The 27230-nt window shown below is 37.6% G+C and overlaps 3 protein-coding genes across 4 annotated transcripts; 2 read left to right on the top strand and 1 right to left on the bottom strand.

The window, feature by feature from the left end:
• The first annotated feature begins 432 nt into the window (after positions 1-432).
• Positions 433-27211, top strand: LOC144636145 (phospholipase B1, membrane-associated-like). The gene is made up of 17 exons (XM_078495281.1): positions 433-519; positions 1988-2359; positions 2916-3043; positions 4038-4098; positions 4875-4933; positions 5058-5125; positions 18826-18869; positions 20653-20758; positions 20986-21037; positions 21222-21302; positions 21411-21473; positions 22352-22449; positions 23852-23924; positions 24037-24135; positions 24722-24817; positions 25047-25112; positions 25510-27211. Exons 1-17 carry the CDS (start codon positions 450-452, stop codon positions 25750-25752), a joined length of 1779 nt encoding a protein of 592 aa, XP_078351407.1. The 5' UTR covers positions 433-449; the 3' UTR covers positions 25753-27211.
• LOC144634164 (uncharacterized) lies at positions 6643-13847 on the top strand. 2 transcript variants are annotated; one of them, XR_013567160.1, is made up of 8 exons: positions 6643-7470; positions 7766-7948; positions 8402-8447; positions 8809-8925; positions 10291-10362; positions 10746-11678; positions 11846-13142; positions 13253-13847. XR_013567160.1 is itself a non-coding variant. In XM_078493054.1 (7 exons), the coding sequence occupies exons 1-7, from the start codon at positions 6784-6786 to the stop codon at positions 12070-12072; spliced, it is 2265 nt and encodes a 754-aa protein (XP_078349180.1). In that variant the 5' UTR covers positions 6643-6783; the 3' UTR covers positions 12073-13845. The 2 variants fall into 2 exon arrangements, 1 of the variants encoding a protein (XP_078349180.1); XM_078493054.1 differs by having other exon boundaries at positions 11846-13845.
• On the bottom strand, positions 13849-16060 carry LOC144634165 (uncharacterized). Its single transcript, XM_078493055.1, has 3 exons — positions 15289-16060; positions 14340-14886; positions 13849-14079 (listed from the first exon to the last, which is right to left on the bottom strand). Exons 1-3 carry the CDS (start codon positions 15993-15995, stop codon positions 13849-13851), a joined length of 1485 nt encoding a protein of 494 aa, XP_078349181.1. The 5' UTR covers positions 15996-16060.
• Positions 27212-27230: the final 19 nt, after the last annotated feature.

Genomic DNA, 27230 nt, shown 5'->3' on the forward strand with positions numbered 1-27230 from the left:
AACAGCCTGCCTCCTTTTTTGTTTAAACGTAACCGTGTTCTGTTTGCCGAACTTAAGGACATTTAATGACGTCTCATTAGAATACAAAAGCACTGTCCATTGCTGATACCTTACTGGACTACAGGAACAGACATTATTGTTCTTTTATATAATGCCTTTTGTCATGCTTTGTTATATTTTGATTATATGTTCACCTCGCGCGGGACGTGTAATAAATAGGTTTTGATTAGCGTTATTAACCTGGTTTGTGGATTTCTCTATGCTTGCAACAACAGTACTATTTTCCCAAATGAAAAAATGAAATATTATCAATCCTGGTAGGTATAAATCGGTGTGTAATGCGGTCCTCGAGAGAGCAGGAGCCTGGGATTGACTATGAAAGTTACTGCTGGAAAATACTGTAGACCGTACCGCAGGCGCAGATTCCAGAAAGTAGTAACTGAAAAAAGATGGCGTCGATGGCGTCCATATCAAATGCTTGGAAACTGGGAATATTTTATACATTTCTCGCTAGTAACGGTAAGTAGTTAACTTTTTCCATTATTGAGTCTTTTATAATACTTTTATGAACGTAAATATCTACAATCTGAACAAGAATTCTCAAAGATTTACGAGGAATCTTGTTTTGGAATACAAATTCGACAGACGCTTCGGTCACTGTAAACAATGTCGCGACTCCAATATTTCGATTGTTGTTTGTGATTAATAACAGAAATACGAAAAATAAATCAATGTTTGTTTAAAGTAGTCATATTTCTCAGTACCTTCTAGCTTCTAGTGCCCTTTTTCTGTCTTTAAATGTTAGCAGTGTTGTGTTGAATTTCGGTAAACAAAACAATTAAATGGAACACTTTTCTCGCTCGGTTGATTTGCATTTGTATAGATCGCATTGAATTGCTAAACTAGTCTAAAGAGATTGTTACTTATCGTTTATGCGAGATTACAATTGTTGTCTATTACAATCCTGATCTAAAAGGATTGGAAATATATGGGATAAAAATAAAGTTAAAATCACGCAATTATTTTCTCAAAGTTAATATTGGATTTCATCGAAAACGATGAGCGTTTTGTACAGTTGCAAATGGCTGTTAAGTAATAGATTTCCAATTTCATGTCTAAAAGTTAACTATTAAGTTTAAAATAAAGTTAACTAATATGGTTTTCATTTAAAGAAACAAATTAGGCCTAGGTGCCTTAATTCAAACCAAAAAACTGACTAAATTTTCGACTGGCGAGATACAGAGCTTTCTACTGTAGCCAATAAATTATAATTTGTAGGCTTATTTTGACTGACAAGACTGGTAGATTATTTCAATTCAGTTACTATTGTGTTAAATTGAAATTAATTTAAAAAGGATAATACCAAATTATAATAATTGTTGGAGATTATGACAATTTACTCAAAAGAGACCACATGTGTTGTAATTAATATTTATTGGTTAAAAACGTCTGGTTTGGCAGGGAAAGTATTTAATGTACCTTTGTCTGGCTTCTGCTTCTTTTTTTCTAATTTTAAAGGGGGCTAACAAACCTATTTGTATAAATGTAACAACTACTCTTTAGATTTTAATGCTATTATTAATTAATAATAAGTGATATTATATTATTATTTATTTAACAAATCAAAGTCTGAAAAAAATGTGGTTGCATGTGATTGTATGTGGCATAACCTCAGCTTCATCCTACACTGGAGTGTTGTCTGCTTTTATACATCAAGGCAGGTTAAACATGATATCTTTCTTGTCGACCAAGTCCAAGGGCTGTACTGGGAGATATCTACCTTACGTCTTGACAATATACATCAAGCATAGAAACATCTGTACAGAAAAGGCAGAGGGTCAAAATTTTCTCAGTACAGTTTCCAAGTAAGCTTGTTTAATAACAGACTTTTACAGGTCAGACTAGCCCCCTCTTCTCATGATTGAAAATAAAAATTTAACTGTAGCTTTGTGTACTCTTAATGATTAACTTTCATTTTCTGAAAAAGGTTTCGTTTATGGCTTATCACCACCGCCAGTAAATGGCACTTCTGTAAAAGTTGGCTATTTATGGGAGAATCCAAGACAGGAAAATGTTGACACTTCAGAGGTAGTAATGGACAAAAAACACTTGAACAGTGTTCTAAGATTGATTTGCGACATTTCTCCACCATTGCCAAATGACGAAGATCACTGGGAAACAAGAGATGAACTCGTTAAATGGTACAAATTGAGTCCCAAGACAGAGGAAGTGAAAAGCATGCGTTACTGGTCCAGTGATATGACAAAAACTGCTATTTCATTCTCAAGTGTGGCACTTGATACTCTTGGAACTTATTTATGTGTCTATGATGGTATTTCAGCTGCCATTGATGTTTTAGGTAAGGAAAGTTTGTCCATTAAATCAATGGACACACATATAAATGTGATGTCTGTAAAATCTGGTATAATTTGACTGAAGCAGACTGTTGTTAACATGTCAGCTGTGCATGAAATCTTACCCTTGACATGTCAATTCCATGTTGAAATGTCCTCTAAGATTTTGATGGGCCTATTAAAAACAAGGAACCCAACCATAAAAAGTGATAATTATATTAAAAGTTCAAATAACATTTGTTGTGTGGCAGTGGTACATGAAATGTATAGGATGCATCTGTGTAAATCGTAAAACTTTAAGTATCATATATGACATAACAACCCTCCAAGTTAAGACCATTTTAGTCGCCATGGCGACTAAATTTGAACTTACTCGCCATCCTTGGTCAGTGAAATTAAGAAGAAGGATTGAAAGCATGCGCTTAATTTAGCGACTAAAACTAAGCTTTTTCACTGGCGACCAATTTTGAGCAGTCGGTGGCCAAATGGCCACTAAGGGAAATAAATAACTTGGAGGGTTGCATAAGTGTTTATTAATTTAATATATTATTATTATTCTAGTGGCTGATGTGGAGGTAGCCAAAGCTCTTAAAACAGCTAGTAATTTGACCGAGCTTTACACTTTCGTCTCGTACATGAAGGATAAGTCTGGGATAAATGGATGGAAAGAACAACAACATCTCTTACAGGTAGGATTTAAATTTACCCATTGCATTTTTTTGCAGTATTACAGTAATTTTTACCCAAAGATAACTTCAATATTGACCATACAACATTACTAAAATAACATTTGGAATTGCATGGCTAGTTTATTTCCCCATAACATTATACATGTATACTGCTTTTGGTGCAGCTTACATCACAAGTATAAGCACATAATATTATGATTTCTTGAGGGAATTTTCAACTTGGTTCTCTTGCATTGAAGAGATGCATGTATATATTAGGCACTTGTTAATTTTAATGCAAACTTATAACCGGTATTAGTGCACTTCTCTTGTGTATTAAAAAAATCTTGTGTCCTTGTGGTATAAAAATCAACAATGCACTCAGGTGCATTAGCTATTCCCTTTTGCTGCAATGAACACCGTGAGACATGTTCATTTCATGGTATATATTCCCAGGGGGGGACTCCGACTTGTGAATGACGGGGATGATTGAATGAAGGCAAAACTCAGGACCCAAAAAAGTCCCTAAGTCTTCTGACATTACCCAAAAAAATCCCTGGACCAAAAATAACCCCTTAAAAATTCCTTGTCAAATTACTCCTAAATTGCCAGGAGGGCAAATAATGCTCGGGTTTGATTATTCATCATACCATTATAAATACGCCAAGGCCGTGCCAAAGCCCTTTAGTTTGTTTTTAATACCCTAAAAGATCCCTTATTTGAATCAAGTCACCCGAAAAAATACTTGCCAAATCTTCTTACCCAAAAAAATCCCAGAATCGAAAATTTCAAACCCAAAAAAATCCTTCGATCATCCCCGTCATTTACAAGCCGGAGTACCCCCCCCCCCCCCGGGTATATATTATACCTACTCCTAGGGAATGTTGATGTACTGCAACGAACTGCAACAAGTCAAAGGTTGCCTAGTATAACAAAGCCTTGAGAGTTTCATTTTTTAAAACAATAATTTGCCTAAAATGTGACAGCACCTTACAGTTTTTCTGTTTTAATACAGCCCATCGGAACCATAGAGTATTGTCCAACAGAACAAAATTCTCATAAAGCTGCAAAATCAGGTTTGTAACTCTGTATGAAATATTTAGATGTTGGAGTAAAGCGAGTTAATAATCTTAACCAATGATTAATTTCCTTGCACCCTCATTGGACAGAACACATCAAATGGTACAAAACTGGACAACGGCCGTTATCAGACAATGTACTCGGTCTGATTTGATTCTGTCGCCCCATTCATAGAGGAGTACAAAGTTAGATGAACAAACAGTCACCTTTTCAAGTCTAACTTTAGTTATTTAAAAACACACAGTGTTATGAAAATTAATTACATAAACCAATCAACTTGCAATTATCAGTGTAGTTTTTCTTTTAAAACCTTGGGGGTGGGGGTTAATAAAATAAATAAATAAATATTAAATAAACCCCTTTTGTGGCTTGCTGGTATATCAGAGGGTAGTACCTTTTCCTGAAAGATTGTAATTAACAATTAGACTACGAGCCCGAGTTTTCTATGAGCGAATAGTCAACGAGGCGCAGCCGAGTTGACTATCGCTCATAGACAAGGAGGGCGAGTAGTCTAATTGTTTTAGTAGAAACTCTAAAGAATTGCAGTCCAAAACCTACAATTTTATGTACTTTTAAGCCAAAAATCAAGAAAAAATCACCGTTTAAAGAGCAACGCGCGTGCGATTGTTTTCTATCGGCGAATAGAAATCAATGGGAGAACCAATCAGATTCGCGGATTTCCAATAGAACACGACTGAGTTTCTACTAATAAATGTTAGAAATTGATTGGCCAGGCAATTAACTGTCAATGATCATGATGATTATTTTACAGTTGACCAGTTGTATCCAATGGATATCAAAATTGTTGCTGCAATGGGTGATGCCTTTACAGTAAGTAATATACAAAATTGATCTTCTTTAAATCAGTTGATATTGAAACAATGTTTAATTTTTTTCTTGGGCATTATTGTTGTAACATCCGTATTTTTAATTTATTTTACTACTTATTTTTAAGTTGGGACTTGGAGCAAGGGCCACATCGATAAATGGATATTTTAACGAATACAGAGACATCTCGTGGAGGTACATAGTAAATCATTTATTTAATTATATTGTTGTTTACTCATACCGTAATCAGCTACAGGGTTTTCAAATCAAGCGGGTAATCGCTGGAGTTCTACCGGCTTCTTGTTGATGTGTCACCGATTACCGTATTTACTCAAATAAGCGCCGCGGCGCTTATTAAATTTTTTGCGCCTCCAGTGTGGCGCTTATTCGAGGGCGGCGCTTATTTCAAATTTGGACGCAACAAAGAATTTTATCTCCTACAGTAATTTAAAATACCTTATTATAGAAAATTAACGATACATGTAATTTACGTGAATTTCAAAAATTAGCATTAATTTTATGTACCTTAATTTATGTCATTGTTAATTTAAATCACACTATTTTACAGCATTGTTATTTTAAGAGACATTTATTTTCTGCAAAGTTATGTTTACACGTGATCTACTTCTCCGTCAAAGCCGCAGGAATAATAGAGGCAGCACAGGCGGCCCAGGCGTGATATGTGATCAATGTGATAATAATTTGGCCGATTGCGTAAGTCTGGTTCAGCCGTTTAAGACAATGTATGAGAAATCTTCAAAAATTGCTCTAAATATTACATTTGTAAATGAACTGAAATAAAAATGGCTTACCTCTTGCAGGGATCCATATTCGTTTTTTCTCCAAGTCGTCAGCCGGGCAAGTATGCAAGATGACATACTTGCCCTGGCAAAATTTTACTTGCCCGTTCAAAAGTGAAGAATGGCGTTGTTATTATCACATGCATGTAACACTGTGTATACATAAAATCAAGATTCAAGACAACATAAATAAATTTTGATTCACACGTATTTGTTAATGAGACTTTTTACTTGTCTACCTTGGCTGCCGGTTTACAAATGTCACAAAACATCACGCCCCCAAGCGGCTTGTGATGTTGCGGAAGCGTATGATGCGGGCACAAATGAAAGCCAGGGCCTTTTCGACTGCAACCACGGAAGAAAAGAACGCTTTTTCTCTTCTTATTCATATTTGGTTTGTTTTTCTGAAGTGTTAACATTGCTTTTTTTCTTCTTTGCTGGCGGTGCCAGACCAAGATAATGGCAATTTTTTATCAAAACATCAGCTGATGCGATCGCCTCGTGTTTTCGCGGATGCAGCTGCAGTACAAAATATCAGCGGTTGAGAGCTTGAAAATTGAGCCTGCAATGATTTCATTGATGGAAAATACCTATGGTGGGTGATTACCGTCATAATTAAACTTTGGATTTTGTTACTTGTTATTGCATTTTGTTTTACAATAAGTTGCTTGTGTGTTTGAATTTTATGTTGGTTGTATCAATTTTCTGTCAGAATTCAGAAATTTTCGCCTAATCAAATTTTCGGTAACTCTAAACTTTCTAGTCATTTGAATTTTTCAGGTTGTGCCAGTTTTCGGGAACTATTCCAATTTCAGACTGTTTTCGTTTTTCGTTTCTGGTGTATTTTCTGCCAGTAGTTCGAATTTTCCGACACATTCAATTTTCTGCCAGTAGTTCGAATTTTCAGACACATTCAATTTTCTGCCAGTAGTTCGAATTTTCGGACACATTCAATTTTCTGCTACTACTAGTTCTCGAATTAGCCTGGGGACTAGTGGGAGGAGTGGAAGTCACCAGATCGAGGTAATTTATTTCCCGCCTTGTTGATCCAAGATGGCGGATAGAGAGCCTTCGTCAAATTTTTCCCAGGCCATAAATCTTCTGCGCCAGGCAACGGAAATTCTTTCATCAAGTGAAAATGAAAATAATTCGTCGTCATCAACACCGTCTGGACCTTCAAACGGTAGTGGAAGGGCTCAAAGTGCCACTCATCCCGCAGATCCCGGTCCTTCACAAGACCGTGACGCAGCCGTCATGGCAAATTTCAGAAACCTTTTTTCACCGTATCCGGCATCTACTAGTTCATCATTTTCCCGTTCTCAGAAACCCTCACGGCCATCAAAGCGGGGAAGTCGACCAAGTCCTTACTACAAACCCAAAGAGACATGGACACACGATTTTTTTTGTCTTGCTAGTCCTCAGCAGGATCAAGTTCCATCGAAGTCTCAGAAGCTCGAATTGCAAGCTGCTGGCTTAGGAAGAAAAAAGGTGGTTCTTGGTAACAAAGACGGGGCAGTAGAGGTTAGCAAGAAGTTGGAAACTGCATACCCTAGACTGAAAGCCGGAGGTGGATTTGAAATATTGAGGAGTGGAATTGGCAGCAGTCTTGCTTTTGTACCACCACCAGCAACAGGATACTCTGTTCCTTACCTGAGGGATCAGGCAGGTCTTGGACAGGCCCTGGCCTATCTACGGCCATTGCAAGCAGAACTAGATGTTTCTCCCATTTCAACTGATATGGTGAGTGCAAATAGCATTTATAAAAAAATTGTAGTGGTGGATCATGGCTAAAGTCTTTCAAAAGTATATTTTATTACAAATATTATCTTTTTAAGAACTATTCGCTTTTTTGTTTACCCCTCAAATTTCTCTTGGGACGATTGTACGTCATTGTAAATCCCAAGAAAAATTGAAAACAATGCTTATGCAAAGATTTTGGGGGGTAAACAAGATGTATTATGGGAATGGTGAAAACAGCGAATAGGAAAATGTTGGAATCAAAATAATGACATACTGTTTACATTATTATTGTTAGGCTTCTACAGCACAAGCAAATTCAAGTGTCCCTCAAGTGAACTGTACAACATGCGGGTTGCAGCTTAATGTGACAGAAGTCAGGTCCCATCAGCAGATATGCAGCAGAGAGGATGTAGATGCTGAAATAGATGCCCCTCCAGCACAGCGAATAACTCACATTGAAATTTCAGATTCTCATGGGGTAATCTATTTACTTCTTAGGTACTAGACATCAATTTCATGTATAGGGGGAGGGGATTTTATTTTTTCATTGACCCATCACTGTGCTAAAAAGTACTATAAAAATTCCCTTTTCCCTCCATCTCCCTTGCCCCTCTTCCCTTCAGTCAAAAGTCACCTGTATAAAGACTTACAGATTATGTTCAGTGTGTACTACAGATGAAGCTTTTACATGTCAATACTTTCAGATTATTTTGATGATTTTTTGGAAGTGAATATACCTCATGTTTTGTTGCCCCCCATTGAAGCATGTGACAATACTTAGGAGATCTGATTCTTTATGTTGTTGTAAACATTGTTAATACATTGTAATTGATAAGCTCATGTCAGATTATTGACAAAAGCAAACATTGTGTGCAGTCAATGGAGATTATTTGTAGAAATTTTTTAAGGAATATCTTTTATTACTCATCAGAGTTTATCACAGATGGAAACTGCTGAGAAGGAAAGCAAGTCAAATGGTAACATATTGTTATTAGCAAATATACAGTAACGATAAAGATGAGATGTTCTAGTATGGGACAAAGAAAAGTTCTGAGTGCCCGACAGGGATCAAACCCATGGCCTCCTAGATACCGGAGACTCAGAATTTTTCTTTGCCCCATGCTCGTGTCATGTAGAACATCTCATCTTTGTTATTTATTTGCGAACTTAAAATTTACCATCTTTATTATTTAATACACAGCCTCATAATTATTTCCCTCATAATAATAAATTACCACCCAATGACCCTTTATTTGGGGGGGGGGGGGTGAAATCTGGATGTTTTCTGAAACAGCAAGTATACGTGTATTAACATTATTTTGTACCTTACAAATCAAGATATATCAAAGCTCAAGGAGATGTTTCCAAGTGAAACTGAAGCTGCCCTTGAAAATGTCCTGGACTTCAGCTTAAATGTGGAAGATGCAATTGATACTCTTGTAAACAAACCATCTGGTCAGTACCCATATGGAATAATATAATTGTGTTCTTGTCTCATGTCAGTGGGATCTACATTTTGTAGTCGCATGTAGTATATATAGACATTCTAAAGTAAAATTCATTTGTACAAGATTTTTTTTGTCACTCTTATTTCTATGTTATTTATTTCAACCTTGAATTTGGAAAACGTTCTTATTCAGTAGACAAGAAAAGATATTAGTTTACTCATACTCCTTTTTTAGTTTTGTTCTTGGTTCAAATTTCCTTTCCTTTTGCCCTATACTCATTATCGTACATTAATAAAAATAAAAACAAAAGAAATGAAAATTTAACCAAGGATGAAATTTAACCACAACATTAATCTATTTAGCCTAAGCTGGAAAATTATCAGTTGTCATATGTATACTTAAGGCATGGAGGGGGGAGGGGAGGTATTAATGGTAGATAAGGGTGCTGTTCTTTTAGGTAGGAGTGCTATCCCTAGAGGTAGGGTTCAGGCTGTATTTCCTATCACAATGCATTATTCAATTTTATTGTTTCTGTCGCGGAATCTTTACAAATCCCGCAGTCGTGGTCAATAATCAATGAGGACTGTATATCTTCGCTACAGTTTTATTTGCGGTGTTTCATTCCAAGTTCTTTCACAATTCAACAATCTAGCGATTCGTCAATCTAACAATCCGGAAGTTTTTTCCGTTAACAATTCTAACACGATCTGATCTTACAATATACTCTACTTCAATTTTAATATCCTGTCTTGCAAAACCAGTAATTTTCCCATGATCACGAGTAGTGTAAAATCCCAAGCCTAAGTATTGTAATAATACTAAATTTAATTCCTATTTCACAATAGCACGTTCTCTTCCCTAATTTAGATAGCTATACGCGTGCAATTACATCAGTTCTCTTACAGCAATACATAGTTAATAGAGGGAAATGGTTATGAAGCCCGGGAAAGTTTTTTGTTATAGGTTATTGTTCGCTATTTTGAGGGTTGACTGTGCACAAAACCTGACAAAATACAAAAGGTGGTTACGTGTGTTCATGCAACTAACCAATTAAAACATTTGGATTACGTAACTCATGCATAGTGTATGAGAGCAAAACAAAAGATGTGCACGGTCATGGACCTTCCAACCTAAATTTTGGCCCTTATTGTTTGCTCCTTTGATGTTTGCCGGGCTTCCAAACCATTTCCCTGTATTAACTATGAGTAATAAAACTACGGAGTTTGTTTGCATTGTTGTGAAATATTATGTCACGAAATCTACGTGTTACAAGCTTTTTGTTTAATAGTAATCAGTATAATAGTTAATATTTTGTGGCATTGCGTTACGGTCTAAATTAATGATCAATAATATGTGTAATATTTTTCAACAGTTTCTACAGTTGACTGGGAACCTCCCCCAATGCTTCAGCCCCGAAATGTATCAGCAACAGAAGCAACAGGAGGTATGTATTATTGCGGGCGACCAGAGGAGCCCGTAATCCTAATCTCAACGTTGTTTTTACGCATGCGCGACATGTATATAGCCAGAACCTTTCCCGATTTTTTCTTCTTTCACCAAGAACGAACGACAAGAATTTTTTAAAGATGGCCGCCGCGTTGGCCAGTGTACTGAATTTACAAAGCCAAAGTTTCGCTTCATTTGTGTGTTAATGTCCATTTAAAAGTTTAAAAATTGAAAGAAACAGTTTAAAAGAATACGCTATTCTCGCTATGATGTGAAAAGGGGAACTGCAATAATTGTAAGAAGTAGAACAGCAACAACAAAAGTAATGGTGATAAAAGTGGTAGTGACAGTGACATTTACTATTGCTTGGACTTGTTTAAGGTATGCCTGCTGATGACATTCTCGAGACATTTAAACGAAGTGTTGTTAAAGAAAATGGTCCAACTATGGCAATTACCTTCAACCGATCAAAGAAGGCGATTCGGGAACTTTGCAGAATTTACAAGAACAGCTCCGGTAAGCTCTCAAGACCACCAGTGGTGTACTTTGTTTCCAGCAGTGGAGAGGATGAAGAATACGAGGAGGAAGCAGCAGATGTGGGTGGACCTTTGAAGGAGTTTCTTACAATTGCTACACAAACAGTGCTTTCATCCACAGATCCTCAACTATTTGAAGGGGATGATGACCACAAACTGCCACTTCACTCACAACAGCTGGTCCTACATGGCTACTTTAGAATGGTAGGAGAAATAATGGCACATGCCATCATCCATGGACAGGTGTGGATTATTGGTTTAGCAAAGCCTGTGAAAGAGTTTCTGTCTACTGGTTGTGCTGAACGAGCCTCACAACTTGCTTGTATAGAAGATGTTGCAGACCTAAATGTACGTGAGGTGTTGAAGCGCATGGCTAAACCTACATGTAATGAAGAAGATATCACTTCCTTGAACTCAGAGGATATGGTTACTAACTTGATGGGTGAAAGTGGAGTTAGTGTAGCAATCTTGACTGTTCATAATGCGGCACAAGTTGCTTATGAAATCATGGTGTATCAAGTGGTACATAAGAGAATGAGAGAATTGGAGGAAATGAGGAAAGGCCTTGATACTTTACAGCTTAGTACCTTGTTAAACTGCCATCCCAAAGTAACCTCTTTGGTATTTCCCACGGTAGAAGAGGCTGCCATTGATGCTGAAGTGTTGCTAAAGAGGGTATCTATGGATCCCATCGCTACACCAAGTATCAGAATCAACACTGCATACATATTTCTTCTCGACTACCTTGGAAAGGTGTGCGAGAGAACAGAGCCACAGGGTATGTCACAGTAGTTAAAGAGAAGTGCATGGTGCTCTTTAATAAATAAGTAGCAATGATACATGTGCCAACAAGTGCTTCTGATTTTCAAAACATTTTTTTTGTTTATATACTGCCTAGAAACAGAATGGAATTTTGATCCAATATCATATTGTTGTTACTTGCAGAAATTGGGATTAAGCCAGTGTTGACATTTATCACAGGCTCCCCACTGATGCCAACGGAAATAGTCGTCAAATTTTTGCCCGAGGACAGCAAAAGGTTTTCCCTTCCAGATCCTGGCACCTGTACCAGGGAGCTAAAGATTCCAACATGTTATACAAATTATGAAGAGTTTCAGTCAGCATTTGATGCGACTGTAAGGGTACAGGGGAAAGGGTATGGAAGAGCCTAGTCATCAGTATATGGGGTTGCGAATTAGTGCAGTGAAAGGGAGTTGAAGTAATTCCTTGTTAGTGGAGGCCACGTAAGTTATGTTGTTGTTAACAAGGCAGGATGTGCATTCCCATTACAACAACGTACTACCATTTGCAACAAGCTACCAAGAATATCTAACTTTTTCCGCATCTGTTCAGACACAAGACGTAAAAGTTTGTGTATGCAAGCTACATGTACTGCACTTGTCAAAAGTTTTCTTTGCCCATTTATATGGTAAATTTGTTTTGCCCAGTAATACGAGTAAATGATTTTAATCTAAGTGATTGAGAAAGCTAGACAAACTTGCATTTCATAGTTGAAAAACATGCAAATAATTTAGCTCTTTATGGAAGCTTGAAAGTCTGGCAGTGTTAGTAGAGATCATCAATCACTAACTTTCTATCCAAAATACTGGGTAATGGTTATTTGTAATATAAACGGCATAGCATACTCTTAAGGCGGCGAAATACGAGATACAAAAACCCTCAACTTGTGTCGCAACATTGTTGCATTGCCAGTTGAACGAGTTGTTGACTGTATTTATACCGCGCGCTCAACTTGTCTCGCAACAAATACCAGTGCTGCAAATTACAGTAACATGTTGCACAAAGTAGAACAGAGTTCTACTTTGTGCAACAATATTTTTCAACTTGCAACACCGAAAATTGTCGCGAGTTAGGTTTAACGCAACAACTCCTTCAACTGGCAATGCAACAATATTGCGAGACAAGTTGAGGGTTTTTGTATCTCGTATTTCGCCGCCTTTACTCAGTGACTAACTTATTCTACTACAATGCAGCAAAAGTAGTTTATTGGCTATCCATCAAAAACGTTTGACTGCTCTTGAGCCAATCAGATTGTTAGGTATCCTAACTGCCTGTCGCTTATTTAGTCTAGTATCATTAGTTCATGTTGTTGTTAATCCCACTGTTGAAGAAATTGAGATGATGTTGTTTCAAATGGTTATTAATTGTACTTAAAACAAAGTCTCTACAAAGTTGAAATTACAAAAATTTGGGATAGTAACATGTGCATAACAGGCCACAGGTCAGTTAATCTCAGTCACTTTTTATCTCAGTTGTTGTTAATCCAGTGCTGTCATTGTTACAGTTGGCTCTTGCAGAAACATGTTATAACATGTGCATAACAACCCACAGGCTAGTTAATCTCAGTCACTATTTTTCGTAGTTGTTGTTAATCCAGTTCTGTTATTGTTACAGTTGGCTCTTGCAGAAACATGTTATGACATGTGCATCAGGTACCTATGATAAAGGTTTCTAGGATTTTGATAATTGCTCTTTTATGCACTGGCAATTATCCATTTGTGTTTTTATGATTTGAATTTGCACTGTTAATAAATAAAAGCCATCTGTTTGTCATTAGTTTGGTGTCTTTATTGTTAGAAGTTCTGCCTGCACAAAAAATGAGAACAAGGCAGTTCACTTGTTTCACTACTGAATTTGTCCAAACAGGTCACAAGAAATTACAGTCCTTTTGATGTGATTAGCTTGAAGGACAGTTAATAATCCATCGATGCAGCAGGCAATGTCATAACAAAATTTAATGCTACTTACTTTGACCACAACATTTTGAAAAAAACTGTAAATTCATGAAGGCTATTAAGAGAGTTGAACCCTAAATATTCAACTGCGCTATTTTATTCTTGACCTGAGAAACAGTGCATGCAAAAATTCACAATATCCAGTTCAATCAGTAGCATGGGCAAGATTTGTACAATTGGTGAACTGATCAGCTACTGTGCCCTTTCAATAAAAGTTAAGGCTTGAATATATATGTCTACACCTTGAAATTCGGAATATTGGCAAGGATCTATTGTTCTAGCTAGTTCCTCGTATGTTTCCAATGGAAATGGAAGTGAAGTCTGTGGTATAACCACTGACCCATCTGCACTGTGACAATGGCCATCCCATGTCTCTGAGGGTGCTGGACCTTCCCAATCAATGCCATAATCTTCAATATCTGCCTGTTTAAAAGAAAAATTTATTATATGCTGTTATCTATTGAAATTCTACTGATAATAAATCTTATATACTCTATAATAAGCAAAGATATTGGCAAAGGTTTAAAACCTTTTTTTTCAATAGCTGATTTTTTTTGTTTGAGAAGATAAATGTTACACTTTTCAACAAGATACCCAACACCTCAAATCTGTCCTAAAAAGCTCTGCTGCACATCATTCTTTCAACTCTCTGATGAAACACCGTGATGTATGAAATGACTTACCCTTTGGTGTAGTTCTTGTACCACTCTGTGATTTGATCTTTGTAACTGCATCAAACCATTGACCCACATTTGGACAGGTGTCATATTTCTTTCTGTGCTAATGGGACCATTGTTGTGACCTGAAGAAAATATTCTTAGGTGCCTGTTGATTCTTGGCAAGTACACAAAATGTAGTGCAAATATGTGAATTTCATTGGAAGGATCTAGAAGTGAGCACTCCTCCATATGGTAAAATAACTGGTAAAACACATATGTGCACCCAGTATACAGATCACGCCACAGTCTCTCAATACGCTGGTTATGCACACTTCTGCCAGCAATGTGACTTCCTCGGTTTGGTCCTCTTAATGGATGTGACAGCATGAACCAGGCAACATCGCAGTTTTCTCTACCTTTATCAGATCTGACCCTCGAAGGAAGCCCATAGGTCTGCACTGCATTGTGAAATAGTCTGTACACCGTAGAAGCACGGTTGTTTGTGCTACATTGCAAAAACACGATCATTCTTGTGAAACCATCGATTCCTCCATGGATAACAAACCTCCACCTTTAGAAGTCATATAAAATATATTATGTTGATTTCGTTGATTTCTTATTATATACATTAAACTCTAAATCCTTAGACATTAGCAAACTCCCAAGTAAGAATTACTAAAAAATGCATAAAGCAAGTTTCCATAAAGAATTCAATCAATAGCATCAATAAAATCCCCCATACTGTCAAGAAGTTCAAGTTGAGTAAGCATAGAGAATGGGAATAGAGGATAACTAAAAAGACAAGTAGACAAATGCAACAGTGAATAAATGGGCTGAGGGGGGGATAAGTGTTGGTTTTTATTATCCTTTTTTTGGTTTTTATTATCCTGATAGAAATGACATAAAATAATAAAATACTGGCAATTTAGAAGAAAAAAAAAATGGACAGATTCAATAATTAAAGGAATGATACCTTATTAGCTTATGGTTACCATCTATATGCCACAACGCAAGTGGTCCATATACTTGGTATCGTCTTCTGTGTATTGTCCTAAGCTCAAGCGCCCGTAGTAGGACCCCAGCTGGATTGACCCTCCGCATTGCCTCTCTTATTCTACACTGTTGGATTCTCAAACCTCTGCTCATCAGAAATCCAGTCATTCGCCTGTACCCGGTGTTTGGGAACTCTGTTAGGATGTTCTGAATCAGCTGGTCGAGTTCTTCGTTGTCAATGAGTGAGTATGTTGATCTCACACTCAACCCAAACTCGGACAAACGTCTTTCAATAGTTCGGACACTGACGCCTAGCAAAGTTGCAATATCGACGACAGAGAAGCATCTTCCAATCAGAAAATCAAGTTGATCTTTGGGAATTGAATATCTAGGACGTCCACGTTGTCCCGTAAAGGCAGTGGCTGGTGATGAAACACCAAAATTATCTTGACTTCCAATAAGACAGTCTCGTGCACATCTAATTAGGTTGACAATTTGTTCATCGATTCCATACAAATCCACAACACGAGCCATTAAACTTTGCAGCCAATCCAGCCTAAAGTGTAAGGCGTCCACTGTATTTGGGTCAAGACCTCCTTCAATTTGCCGAATAATATTAAGTAAAAGCTCTCGCAAATATCTGAACGATTGTAGCTCTTCCTCAGAAGGAATGACTCTATCCGCCATCTTGGATCAACAAGGCGGGAAATAAATTACCTCGATCTGGTGACTTCCACTCCTCCCACTAGTCCCCAGGCTAATTCGAGAACTAGTAGTAGCAGAAAATTGAATGTGTCCGAAAATTCGAACTACTGGCAGAAAATTGAACGTGTCCGAAAATTCGAACTACTGGCAGAAAATTGAATGTGTCCGAAAATTCGAACTACTGGCAGAAAATTGAATGTGTCGGAAAATTCGAACTACTGGCAGAAAATACATCAGAAACGAAAAACGAAAACAGTCTGAAATTGGAATAGTTCCCGAAAACTGGCACAACCTGAAAAATTCAAATGACTAGAAAGTTTAGAGTTACCGAAAATTTGATTAGGCGAAAATTTCTGAATTCTGACAGAAAATTGATACAACCAACATAAAATTCAAACACACAAGCAACTTATTGTAAAACAAAATGCAATAACAAGTAACAAAATCCAAAGTTTAATTATGACGGTAATCACCCACCATAAATACCGCATCAGCCAAGATGGCGGCCAAAATTATGATTTTATCACGACAGAAAGTTGCAAATTATGTTCTGTTTTCGAAAAGTTATGAATGGATGACAAGTGGTCAGAACGCAAGTAACTCATAAGAAAACTTAATAATTGTTTTTTTTTTTCCATTAAGTCAAACTTAAGTCGTCCAGCGGACGAGTTTATTTAATCTTTTGGTCGTCCATACGATGTTTTAGTCGTCTCGGACGACCGGACGACTGCGAATATGGATCCCTGCTCTTGTATTTCTTGCATTATTTTGCCTTCTCTGTGTTCCTAGGGTGGGATTTAGGCCATTTAAGCGATTTTCTCTTTCGACGGTTTAGCCTTCACTAAAGAAAAACTAAAGGCTGGCGACCCCGTGGGCCAACGGCCCGCACTCGAAGCTCCATAAATCCCACAATAATGGTTGAATCTCGCCAAAATCGTCTCACAGTAGCCGTCGATAATTCTTCTTTCCATTTGCTTATCCTGAGGTTCCAAGGTTTATCGCAGCCGCCCGAAAAACGCTCGTTTTCGAGCGCCAGAAGTCCATATCTGCTTCGTCGAAATGCGAAAGCAGTTATCTTGGGTACGGGATTTGAAATTCTAGCTTAGCGACCGCGCCATCGCAACAAAGTGGCCCTCGACCGTGGAGAGGCACAGGGAAATCGTCATCATGCAAATTGTACCATCCGAGACCAAGCCGGGAACAAATTCCTTCGAGGAGTGTAACACGACGGCTAGGAGCTCTAAGCCTTGCGATTTGTGACATGTCACTGCATATGCCAATACATTTGCATGATGACGATTTCCCCGTGCCTCTCCACGGTCGAGGGTCACTTTGTCACGATGGCGTGGTCGCTAAGCTAGAATTTCAAATCCCGTACCCAAGATAGCTGCTTTCGCATTTCGACGAAGCAGATATGGACTTCTGGCGCTCGAAAACGAGCGTTTCTCGGGCGGCTGCGATAAACCTTGGAACCTCAGGAGAAGCAAATGGAAAGAAGAATTATCGACGGCTACCGTGAGGCGATTTTGGCGAGATTCGACCATTATTGTGGGATTTATGGAGCTTCGAGTGCGGGCCATTGGCCCACGGGGTCGCCAGCCTTTAGTTTTTCTTTAGTGAAGGCTAAACCGTCGAAAGAGAAAATCGCTTTTAAAAATGGCCTAAATCCTACCCTAGGAACACAGAGAAGGCAAAATAATGCAAGATATACAAGAGGTAAGCCATTTTTATTTCAGTTCATTTACAAATGTAATATTTAGAGCAATTTTCGAAGATTTCTCATACATTGTCTTAAACGGCTGAACCAGACTTACGCAATCGGCCAAATTATTATCACATTGATCACATATCACGCCTGGGTCGCCTGTGGAGGCAGTGGAAAGAGCCAGGACGGGATGTATTCCATCCCTGGAACCATTCACTGAATATTAGTCACTATTTCGTCCATTTACATATCTTTGTTGTATATGGTTTATCAGAATGAAACCTCAAGTTCTGTTTTTCAGGACGTTGTTGTTTTGTCTTTTGAATAGCGCAGGTTGCAATAAAAATTACTACGCATCCAATTCGCGTTAATTAACTGCATGTAAGCACACACCACACGAGAATTCGCGTTAATTAAATGCATGTTAACATAAATTTTCGACAATTCGCGTTAATTTTATTACGCGTACAATTTGTTCGCGTTGTTAAAATGCTTCATTATATTCCTATAATAAGGTAGCGTCTTTTAATTGCCAATATCCGTCTTTTGCTGAGACAGAAGTGACACTACCTGTCCTGGCAAAGTTCGCGGCCTTCACAACATTTACAGAACTATGTATTGTAAGAATGTTGAATAGAAAAACCAATAGGCGAGCGGTAAAACAATCACTTTGAACTTCAAAACATCGCTCTTGATGAAGCGAAATGTTTAAGGTTGTTTTACAGTTGCTTTGTAGTGCCATTATTAGTAAAACGTAATTCCTCGAATAAGCGCCGCATCAGGTCTGCGGCGCTTAATCGGGGGCGGCGCTTATTAACTTTTTTGTCCCAAATGCAGCGCTTATTCGAGGGCGGCGGTTATTCTGGGGCGGTGCTTATTCGAGTAAATACGGTACTCTGTGACTGGTCATAGCAATCAGCATCCCCTAGCTCAGCAGCCCCTAACTTGTCGCAGTCGCCTACTCTTTTAGTTGCTGAGACCTACTTCAAAACATTTTGAAACCCCTGCAGTTGTAACTAGTAGAAAGTGTTACATGTTAATATCAACCAGTTCTGCACAGGTTATATAAATAATGTAGCAACTTAATAATGTTTGGTTGTGTTATAGTATTGGAGGAGCAAATTATTTGAACCAAACAACAACTATACCAAGTAAGTGTTACATTCATCAATTTAATATGTTTTTATTTTGTTACAGTCAACGCGCTTCACGCATGAACGCACAACTTCAAACATTCATAAAATATTTCATTCACCGATTTCATTTTCAGTTAATGAAATCATTCTTCGAAACTTCAATCGAACAATTGTAAGTCAAATTGAAAGTATTTAAAAGCCCATGGTAAAATTGAAAATAAGACATCTGACGTTATGGCAATTGATAATTTTTTTTAAAATAATTTTTCGGCTGTGTGCTGTTTTTTTTTCGCGCGGGAACAAATTACATGTAAAAATGAATGACTGTGTCACCGCCGCATTCACGTAGTTATGCGCTCGTACATGTGAAGTTGGCTTTACCATACCAGGGTCGATGTGAAGGGATTTCTTCAAGCGAATGAAGTTTAGCCTGCGCCAGCTGAATGTCATCCTCTAACGATTCGACTTCACGCTGAACTTGTTTGGATGTTTTAACGCATCCTGACTGTCTTTCGATGCCGATGGCGGGATCAGTGAGACGGACTTCCTGTTAGAACTTTGAGTGGAAATTTCCCGAGAATTGTTCTTTTCCAAGCTATTGTGCACTTGAATCGACAAACTAAATGCTGTGCCGGTCTCTTCTTCTACAACACACTTTTGAAGATGCAGTTTCTCCTCTTGGATGGCGCTTACTGGGATTCCCATTCGAACAAACTTAAAATTTTGAGGCAACAATTCTCCTACTTCGGAGACGATGTCCTTTGAGCGTTTTGCTTAGAAAAGCTGCTGTTCGTTCGACAAACGCAAGAGCGAGGTCATTGCTCTTTATCTTTACTAGAATTTCCGACATTTTCAATTTCTCGGTCGCTTCCGCGCAAAATTTACAAATGAAGGATTCGATTATTCGAAACGTGATCTTTATCTTTCAATCTTGCGGTGAAGGCATGTCAATCAAATTGAATCATGAAATGTTCACGTGAATATTGGAACCTTACGTCGCCGAGCGTTCATGCGTGAAGCGCGTTGACTGTAAGCACCTGATGCACAGGATAAGACACATGCAGTCTTGTGATAATCCAAGTTTTGAACTAAGCTTGTATTTCAGTTGGGGAGTGTATACCTGCCAACTTTTTCTGGGTCAAAGACGTGAGATTTTTATTCTGAGATTGTTAGGATTTCTGGAGATGACATGACCATTCCCGAAGATTCCCGAAGATGTCCGAAGTATTCCGAAGACGTTACGAACATATCCCGAACACAGTCCCAGGACTTGTTTTGCTAAACAAGACCACATTCTCAATGCTTTTGTTGTCAAAACTCTGAGATTCCGGGAAAGGTATCGTCATTTACTCAATTTACATAGAGTTATCGTTTCTCACATTGGTTTGAGTTCACATATTTTTGGAAAGTGTGCCATTTATGGTTGTAACTCACATTTTTCGACTAGGCGTGAGAAATTAGTTCGTAAGCGTGAGTTAGCGTGAGATCGAAGTTTTCAACTCGCAGGCATGAGACTCACGCCTAAGGCGTGAGAGTTGGCAGGTATAGGCAGTGTAATCAGATTTCTGCACTCATTTGAATTAATTTCTTCATTATTAAGACAATATGCTTGACTGGTTTTGACCAGTTACATATAAATTAATATGGATCTTTTTGTTGGAAATATGTTTCTGTGTCCCAGTGATGTTATGAACCACTGGTCAATCCAGCAAGGTCCTTAATTTACTGAAAGTAACATTTACTGATTGAATCTTTCTTGAAAGTAATAGCTTTATTAACTTTTTTTTTCAATTTACAGATATTATAAGACAATTCAATCCATCATTAAAGGGGGCTCAGACTTCAGAAAGCAAAGATAACTTTGATCATCATCTTAATGTTGCCTTCCTTGGTGCATCTGCAAGGTTTGTGATAAATAAAGTTAAAAAAAAATATGATAATTATACAATAAAATTCTCCCTGGCAACTGTCTTTTACATATTTTTATATAAATTCATATATGCTATCAGTAGGAGAATTTGGTTTTATTTCTGGCACAAGTTCTAACGCAAACACAAATTACTAAATTTGACACTCAAGTAAAAATCGCTTTATATAGCTCGTAATACCATAGTTTGTTTTGTTCTTAAAGGGACCTTAAAGATCAAGCAAGAGACTTGGTTTTAAGACTGAAAGCTATGAAGGTACTTATTAATAAGTCATAATCAAATATCTTGTGTATGTATAGGAGTGTGACAGAATAAGTTAATTAAAATTTATTTACTCGTTCTCTGTGGTTCTTGCATCTTGATCAATCAGCACTCACCAGAACTGATGACACACTAGAACCAGAATGAAAGTTTACATTTTCAACCTGTGCTTTTACAGGATATTGACTATTACAATGACTGGAAGCTTCTCACCATTTGGATTGGAACAGAAGACCTCTGTCAAGTCTGCAATGATGAGGTAGGCAACCTACACAGCAGATTGTTTATCAAGATTTTAATATAATTGTAACAAGAACTTACACGTCTTCAAAGATGACTGTCGTAAAATATCATTTTTAATTTTCAGGACAAATTCAGTGCAAGCTCTTTCATAAAATATGTGATGCGCACACTTAAGTACCTTCAAGAGGTAAGATATTCTGTGTTGTGTGGTGTCATTACAGAATTAATGACTGTATGTTAGGCATGTATGTTTGGCTCTGCATGTGCATTTTTATATAAAGTATGTACATATTTGTACATTCAGATGCTTCTGGTACATCTCGCTTTATAATTCTGATCCAGCCTCTTATACCTGCCAACTCTCACGCCTTGGGCGTGAGTCTCACGTCTGCGAGTTGAAAACTTTGATCTCAGGTCAACTCTTGCTTACGAACCAATTTCTCACGCCTACTCGTTATTACAACCACAAACGACACACTTTCCAAAAAATGTAAACTCAAACCAATGTGAGAAACGAAAACTTCATGTAAAATGAGTAAATGGCGATACTTTTGCCGAAATCGCAGAGCTTTGACAAAAAAAAGCATTGGGAATGAGGTTGTGTTTAGCAAAACAAATCCACGCACTGGGATCGGGATATGTTCGGAACGTCTTCGGAATACTTCGGACGTCTTCAGAAAACTTTGGATATTGTCGTATCGTCTTCGGAAATCCTGGCACTCAAAGGATAAAAATCTCACGCCTTTGACCCAGAAAAAGTTGGCAGGTATAGCCTCTGTAAGTTCCAATGCAAAATGACCAAATTCTGTATACATGTAATGATGTGAATTACCACGACAACACAAATTTTGACAGCAGTGATCTAGGGGATAGTTCTGATGCCGATAGACAGGCTGACTGATCCTTGAAGAAAACACAAATCAACATTCCTTAGCATAATTGACATTGTGTTTACTTAAACTACCTATAAAGAGTCCATTTGTTGCTAAAGGTGCTGTATCTTTTGAAAGTATCTTTTCTTTTAAAATGTAACTGTTTTTTGATCATAATTATTGTCACTTACAGGTACCCAGGCTGTTTGTGAATTTGGTTCCACCCATGGATGTTTCTCCTTTGTATGAGTTATATCAACAAGATACCAAGACGTGTCAAATTCTGGGATGGTAGGTTTAAATTAATTTTCATCCACATAATATCGAAAGTACATTTATGCACCTGAATGTGAATGTGAATGTATTTATTTTACCTTATAACAATGTTCCTTGTCAGTAGTCAGTGCTCTCTTAACTTCTGTGTTAAGTGTCCAGCATGCAAAGAAAGTCCTGTCTGATAGCCCAGGGCTAGTGGTTTTTTCCTGTTGGGCAAGCTTTTTTCATCCATCACTTGCCCGATAGTATACCTGCCAACTCTCACGCCTTGGGCGTGAGTCTCACGCTTTCGAGTTGAAAACTTCGATCTCACGCCAACTCATGATCACGCTTACGAACCAATTTCTCACGCCTAGTCGAAAAATGTGAGTTATTGCAACCAAAAACGACACATTTTCCAAAAAATGTAATCTCAAACCAGTGTGAGAAAATAAAACTCCATGTAAAATGAGTAAATGGCGATACCTCCCCCGAAATGACAGAGTTTTGACGAAAAAAAACATTGGGAACGAGGTCGTGTTTAGACCTGTTCAGCAAAACACGTCCACGTACTGAGATCGGTCCGGAGATGTTCGGAACGTCTTCGGAATATTTTGGACGTCTTCGGAAAACTTCGTATATTGTCGTATCGTCTTTGGAAATCCTGGCACTCTCGGGATGAAAATCTCACGCCTTTGACCCAGAAAAAGTTGGCAGGTATACGATAGGTGATGGGTGGGTGACGTTTTTAGATGGCAGATAAAGCACGGCTACTGAGAAACTCCTTTGGGTTAACACACAATGGTTCCAACTTGCCTTAAAGGGGCTATGTCACGGCTAATTTATTTTTATGTTATAAATTTTGTCAAATATTCGCTATGAAACTAAATGTTTGCAAAAAAATTAATTCTATGATTCTAAATGAAAAAACCATAGCTTCATTGCGGTCAAATGTGTCTCCCGGGCGTTATAATTTAAAGTTACAAGCAGACAAGATATAACTTTGAAAACTGTTCCGCCGGACCATATTTCAAAAACCCATATTGCAATCCGTTTCAATCTTCGTTGCTTTTGGCCATCCTTGCCTTCTTTTGTCATTGCTGTGTTATTGAAATGTTCCTTCACTGTTTTAAGAGGTTATTTTGTATATTTAAACGAATTTGATGGTCATTTCCTATGCCTAAGTTTGGCTTAAATCCGTGACACGGTCCCTTTAAGGGCAAGATGCTGGTATTGTCTCATATTGGTGTATCATTTAGAATGACCAATCGCAGACACCACTTTGCTGATTCCAACAGGGGTATATCATCATCTTTAGCTTATCTCTCAGACATAAGAGTGCTTTAGAGTAAAGGAATGGAGATGACTAAACAGTACAGTCTGGTCCATTTTCCACTAACAGTTATTAAATGTTGAGTGATGATTATTTTTTGTACAGGGAAGCTTGCCCATGTTTGAAGAAAGGTGATGCTGAAAGGTCCAAAGTAGCCAAGGCAGCTAAACAATACAAGGTACTGCCTGCATGATTTCACTTCCTTTACCTTCTTTATTTTGTTTTTTATGTCTACGGTAATTATTATGAATGCCAATGCTAATGAAGTGTACCTTTTCTCTCAATAATAGCATCTGTTGGAGGAACTGGTGAACAGTGGACTGTATGAAACAAAGGACAGCTTTGCTGTGGTCATTCAACCTGCCCTTCAAGTGCCACCAAAAACTGAGGTATACAGTGTTAATTGATACAGTGTATATTAGATTCAACAGTCTTGAGACCACATATGTTGCATGGTGTGATGATGATGATGATGATGATGATGATAATGATCGTGTTGATGATGATGAGTTTGAATAGTCTGTTAATTATTTGCAAATTTATATTGTTGCAGCGGTTTTGCAAATAAAGCACAGAAGTCTTTAGTAAATATTATTAAATAAATATATACAGTTGAACCTCTTTAATGCAGATCACGTACACCAAAGGGACAGGCTAGGGAAGAGCTTCCATATTATGCAAGTGTCTGTTACATCTGGAGGTTGAGTTTAATAAATGAATTTCGGTCTCCATATAAGGCCGTTTTGGTCTCTACTAGTTTAAGTGAATTGTCCGTAAATGGGAGGTATCTGTACTATAGAGGTAAGGAGAGGTTTAACTGTATCTAGGAGGCAGAACACTGGGTGTGAGATTCAAAGACTTAGAGCTTGTAATGATTAAGAAGGGAGGACTGAAGTGTTTTCCATATTGTACCTATTTATTTCAGTGAGAAAATGTCTCAGTTAAACAAATTAGGTTGTTTTCTATTATTGGCAGGATGGTGTTTTAGTGAAATCCTTTTTTGGCATGGACTGTCTGCACTTCTCAGTACATGGCCATGCAGCAGCGGCATTAGCTTTGTGGAAGAATATGGTATGTTGTGAGAGAACAACTTACTATCAATGATAACTGTTAATTTTTGTTTATGTGAAACCTTCCTGGAGGGGGGGGGGGGGGGATCTGTTAATACAGCAAGCCAAATTTAGCTCATTGCATATCATGTTATCTTGAATTTATGCATTAACTAATTTGTTTGAAAGTTTAGCAATAAAGCAGAGCAATAATTATTACTGGTAATTTTATCTAAAATGCTGATTTGCAGTTAGAGCCACTTGGTTCAAAGACAAAGCAATGGGGAGATCAAGAGACACTGCAATGCCCTTCAAAGGTATAATTTGTGCATTTATCTGTATACACTTTAATTTATTTCATAAATAATAATTTGATAATAGCAGTTGCCATTCATACCTACCCCACAAAACGTCATTGAAAATTCTGAAGGGGTGGGGATCTCAAAGCCACTATATTTTAATTTTAAGGAAGGTATAAAGCTAAACTATAATTTCCAGAGAGAAATTATTTTTTGTAAACTTAATTAGAATTTGGGGTACAAATTTTTTGGGAATGGTTTCAAACTAAAAACCTGCCACAGGGGAAGTATGGATATATTTTTCTGGGACAACACAATTAGAACCAGCTGCATTGATAGACTAGCTGCAAATAGTGAGACAATCGAATTAATTAATAAACAATTAAACAAATTCTTTAAATTTTGTTTTACTCAGAATAAACCATACCTGTTCACAAAAACAAACAGCAAGACTGTCATGAGTGACTTCACTGATGAAGATGATGACGATTCCTCACATGGCGACTTTCCGCCCACTGCTGCTGTGGCCCTAGCTGTATCCTTAACAGCTGTAGTGGTCATTGTTGTCACAATAGTGTGGAGAGGCCGCAAGTCACGACGGAGACCTGAGGCATCTCGACTGCTGTATGCCCCAGGACCACACAAGCCAAGGATATGAGATTTTTACAAGGATGGTAAAATGGACAAACCAGCTGTTAGTGACCGCCTTGGCTGAACTTTGGTCCTCTTGATGGAACAAGATTGAGAAATGACAAGAGTTTACATAATACAGGATAAAAGTGGGACAACATCGACTATCATCAGCAAACAGTCAAACAAGCTAAGAGCATGCAAGAGTAAACAGGCATCATAACCGTCAAGTGATCAAAAACTTGTTAACTCTTTTACAAAATCCTAAAAAAGGTTCATATTTGATGAGCGCACATGTTAGGGTCAAGTATATGAGAGATGGTCAAATGAGAGAAAGAGTTTGAACTCTTGTTCTTATCTAACCTGGCCTTTCATTAGTAACTGTGAATTGTTCAAGGGGAAGCATTTATATGGTCTTCCAGTGTAAATCCTAAAAATGTATATTACAGCCTGAATTGTTCAGACAATAATTTATTGTTAACAAAAGCCTATCTACACTGTAGCAGGTATAAAATGGCAAAGGGGTATAAGAAGGGGGTGGAATTGTGAAGGGAAGGGAAACTTCTCTTCCCCCTTCTCGTTTTACACTTGCTTTGTAGGCTAATTGTCTACAAAATACACTTAAAAGGGGGAATTTCGGCTGAAGGAGCTTATTGTAGTGTACTTCTCGTCAAAAGAAGCCTCTTTTGCAACCATTCACTCTGAGGCAAGATATTTATCTAATTATATAGATGTATAAACAAAATATATTTCAGCCAATACTTGTGTTAATCACAGATAAGATTTGTATGATACAAAGTACATAGATGTAAATAGCCTATTGTTAGAGTTTCTTAAAGTTCTTTTCAATATCATATTTGGCATTATTTTGTTGCTTATAACTTGAGTGTATAGTATAAGGTAGACTTGAAGCAATGTTATTTTAAGTTGTTCAAAGGTTGGATAACACGACCCACCAGATAAATCACTATCCACTTGCTAGGTAGCCCTGGTTGGGGTTCACCGTAAAGTGGACTATAGATCGGGGGGGGGGGGGACATCCACCCCAAAGGGGTAGTGTCATTCAGGTTTTTAAATGACTCTTCAAAATATCTCGTTCATTTAAGTATTTTTAAGGGTTATTGCAGGCAAAAGTTTTCTCTCCTAACTACCAAACTCTGCAGTCCCTTATTACTGACAAAATGCAACAATGTCTGGGGAAGAGGCTGGTCAATTTGTACCATGTCACAGAAAACAAAACAAAACAAAAATAGTTTGATTATCTCAAGCTTAAAAGCCATTCAGTGTTATAAACTTCCACTGCCTTGTTTTACGATAAATAAAAATATATTTAAAGCATTAAGTGTGGAAATTAAGCATGTTTTTAAAGTAAAATTAATTCATGCTTACTAAAGAAATCTGTTGCATTTTTTAATGCTGTATCATGATTAAAATTACTATTTATAATAAATGACCTTGCCGTTTATCAATAAATGCTGTTTTTCTGAGTACTGCCTTCCTTGCCCT

Source organism: Oculina patagonica, chromosome 13 (assembly GCF_052425735.1).
Source record: "Oculina patagonica isolate OP01 chromosome 13, crgOcupat, whole genome shotgun sequence".
NCBI classification, from domain to species: Eukaryota; Metazoa; Cnidaria; class Anthozoa; order Scleractinia; family Oculinidae; genus Oculina; species Oculina patagonica.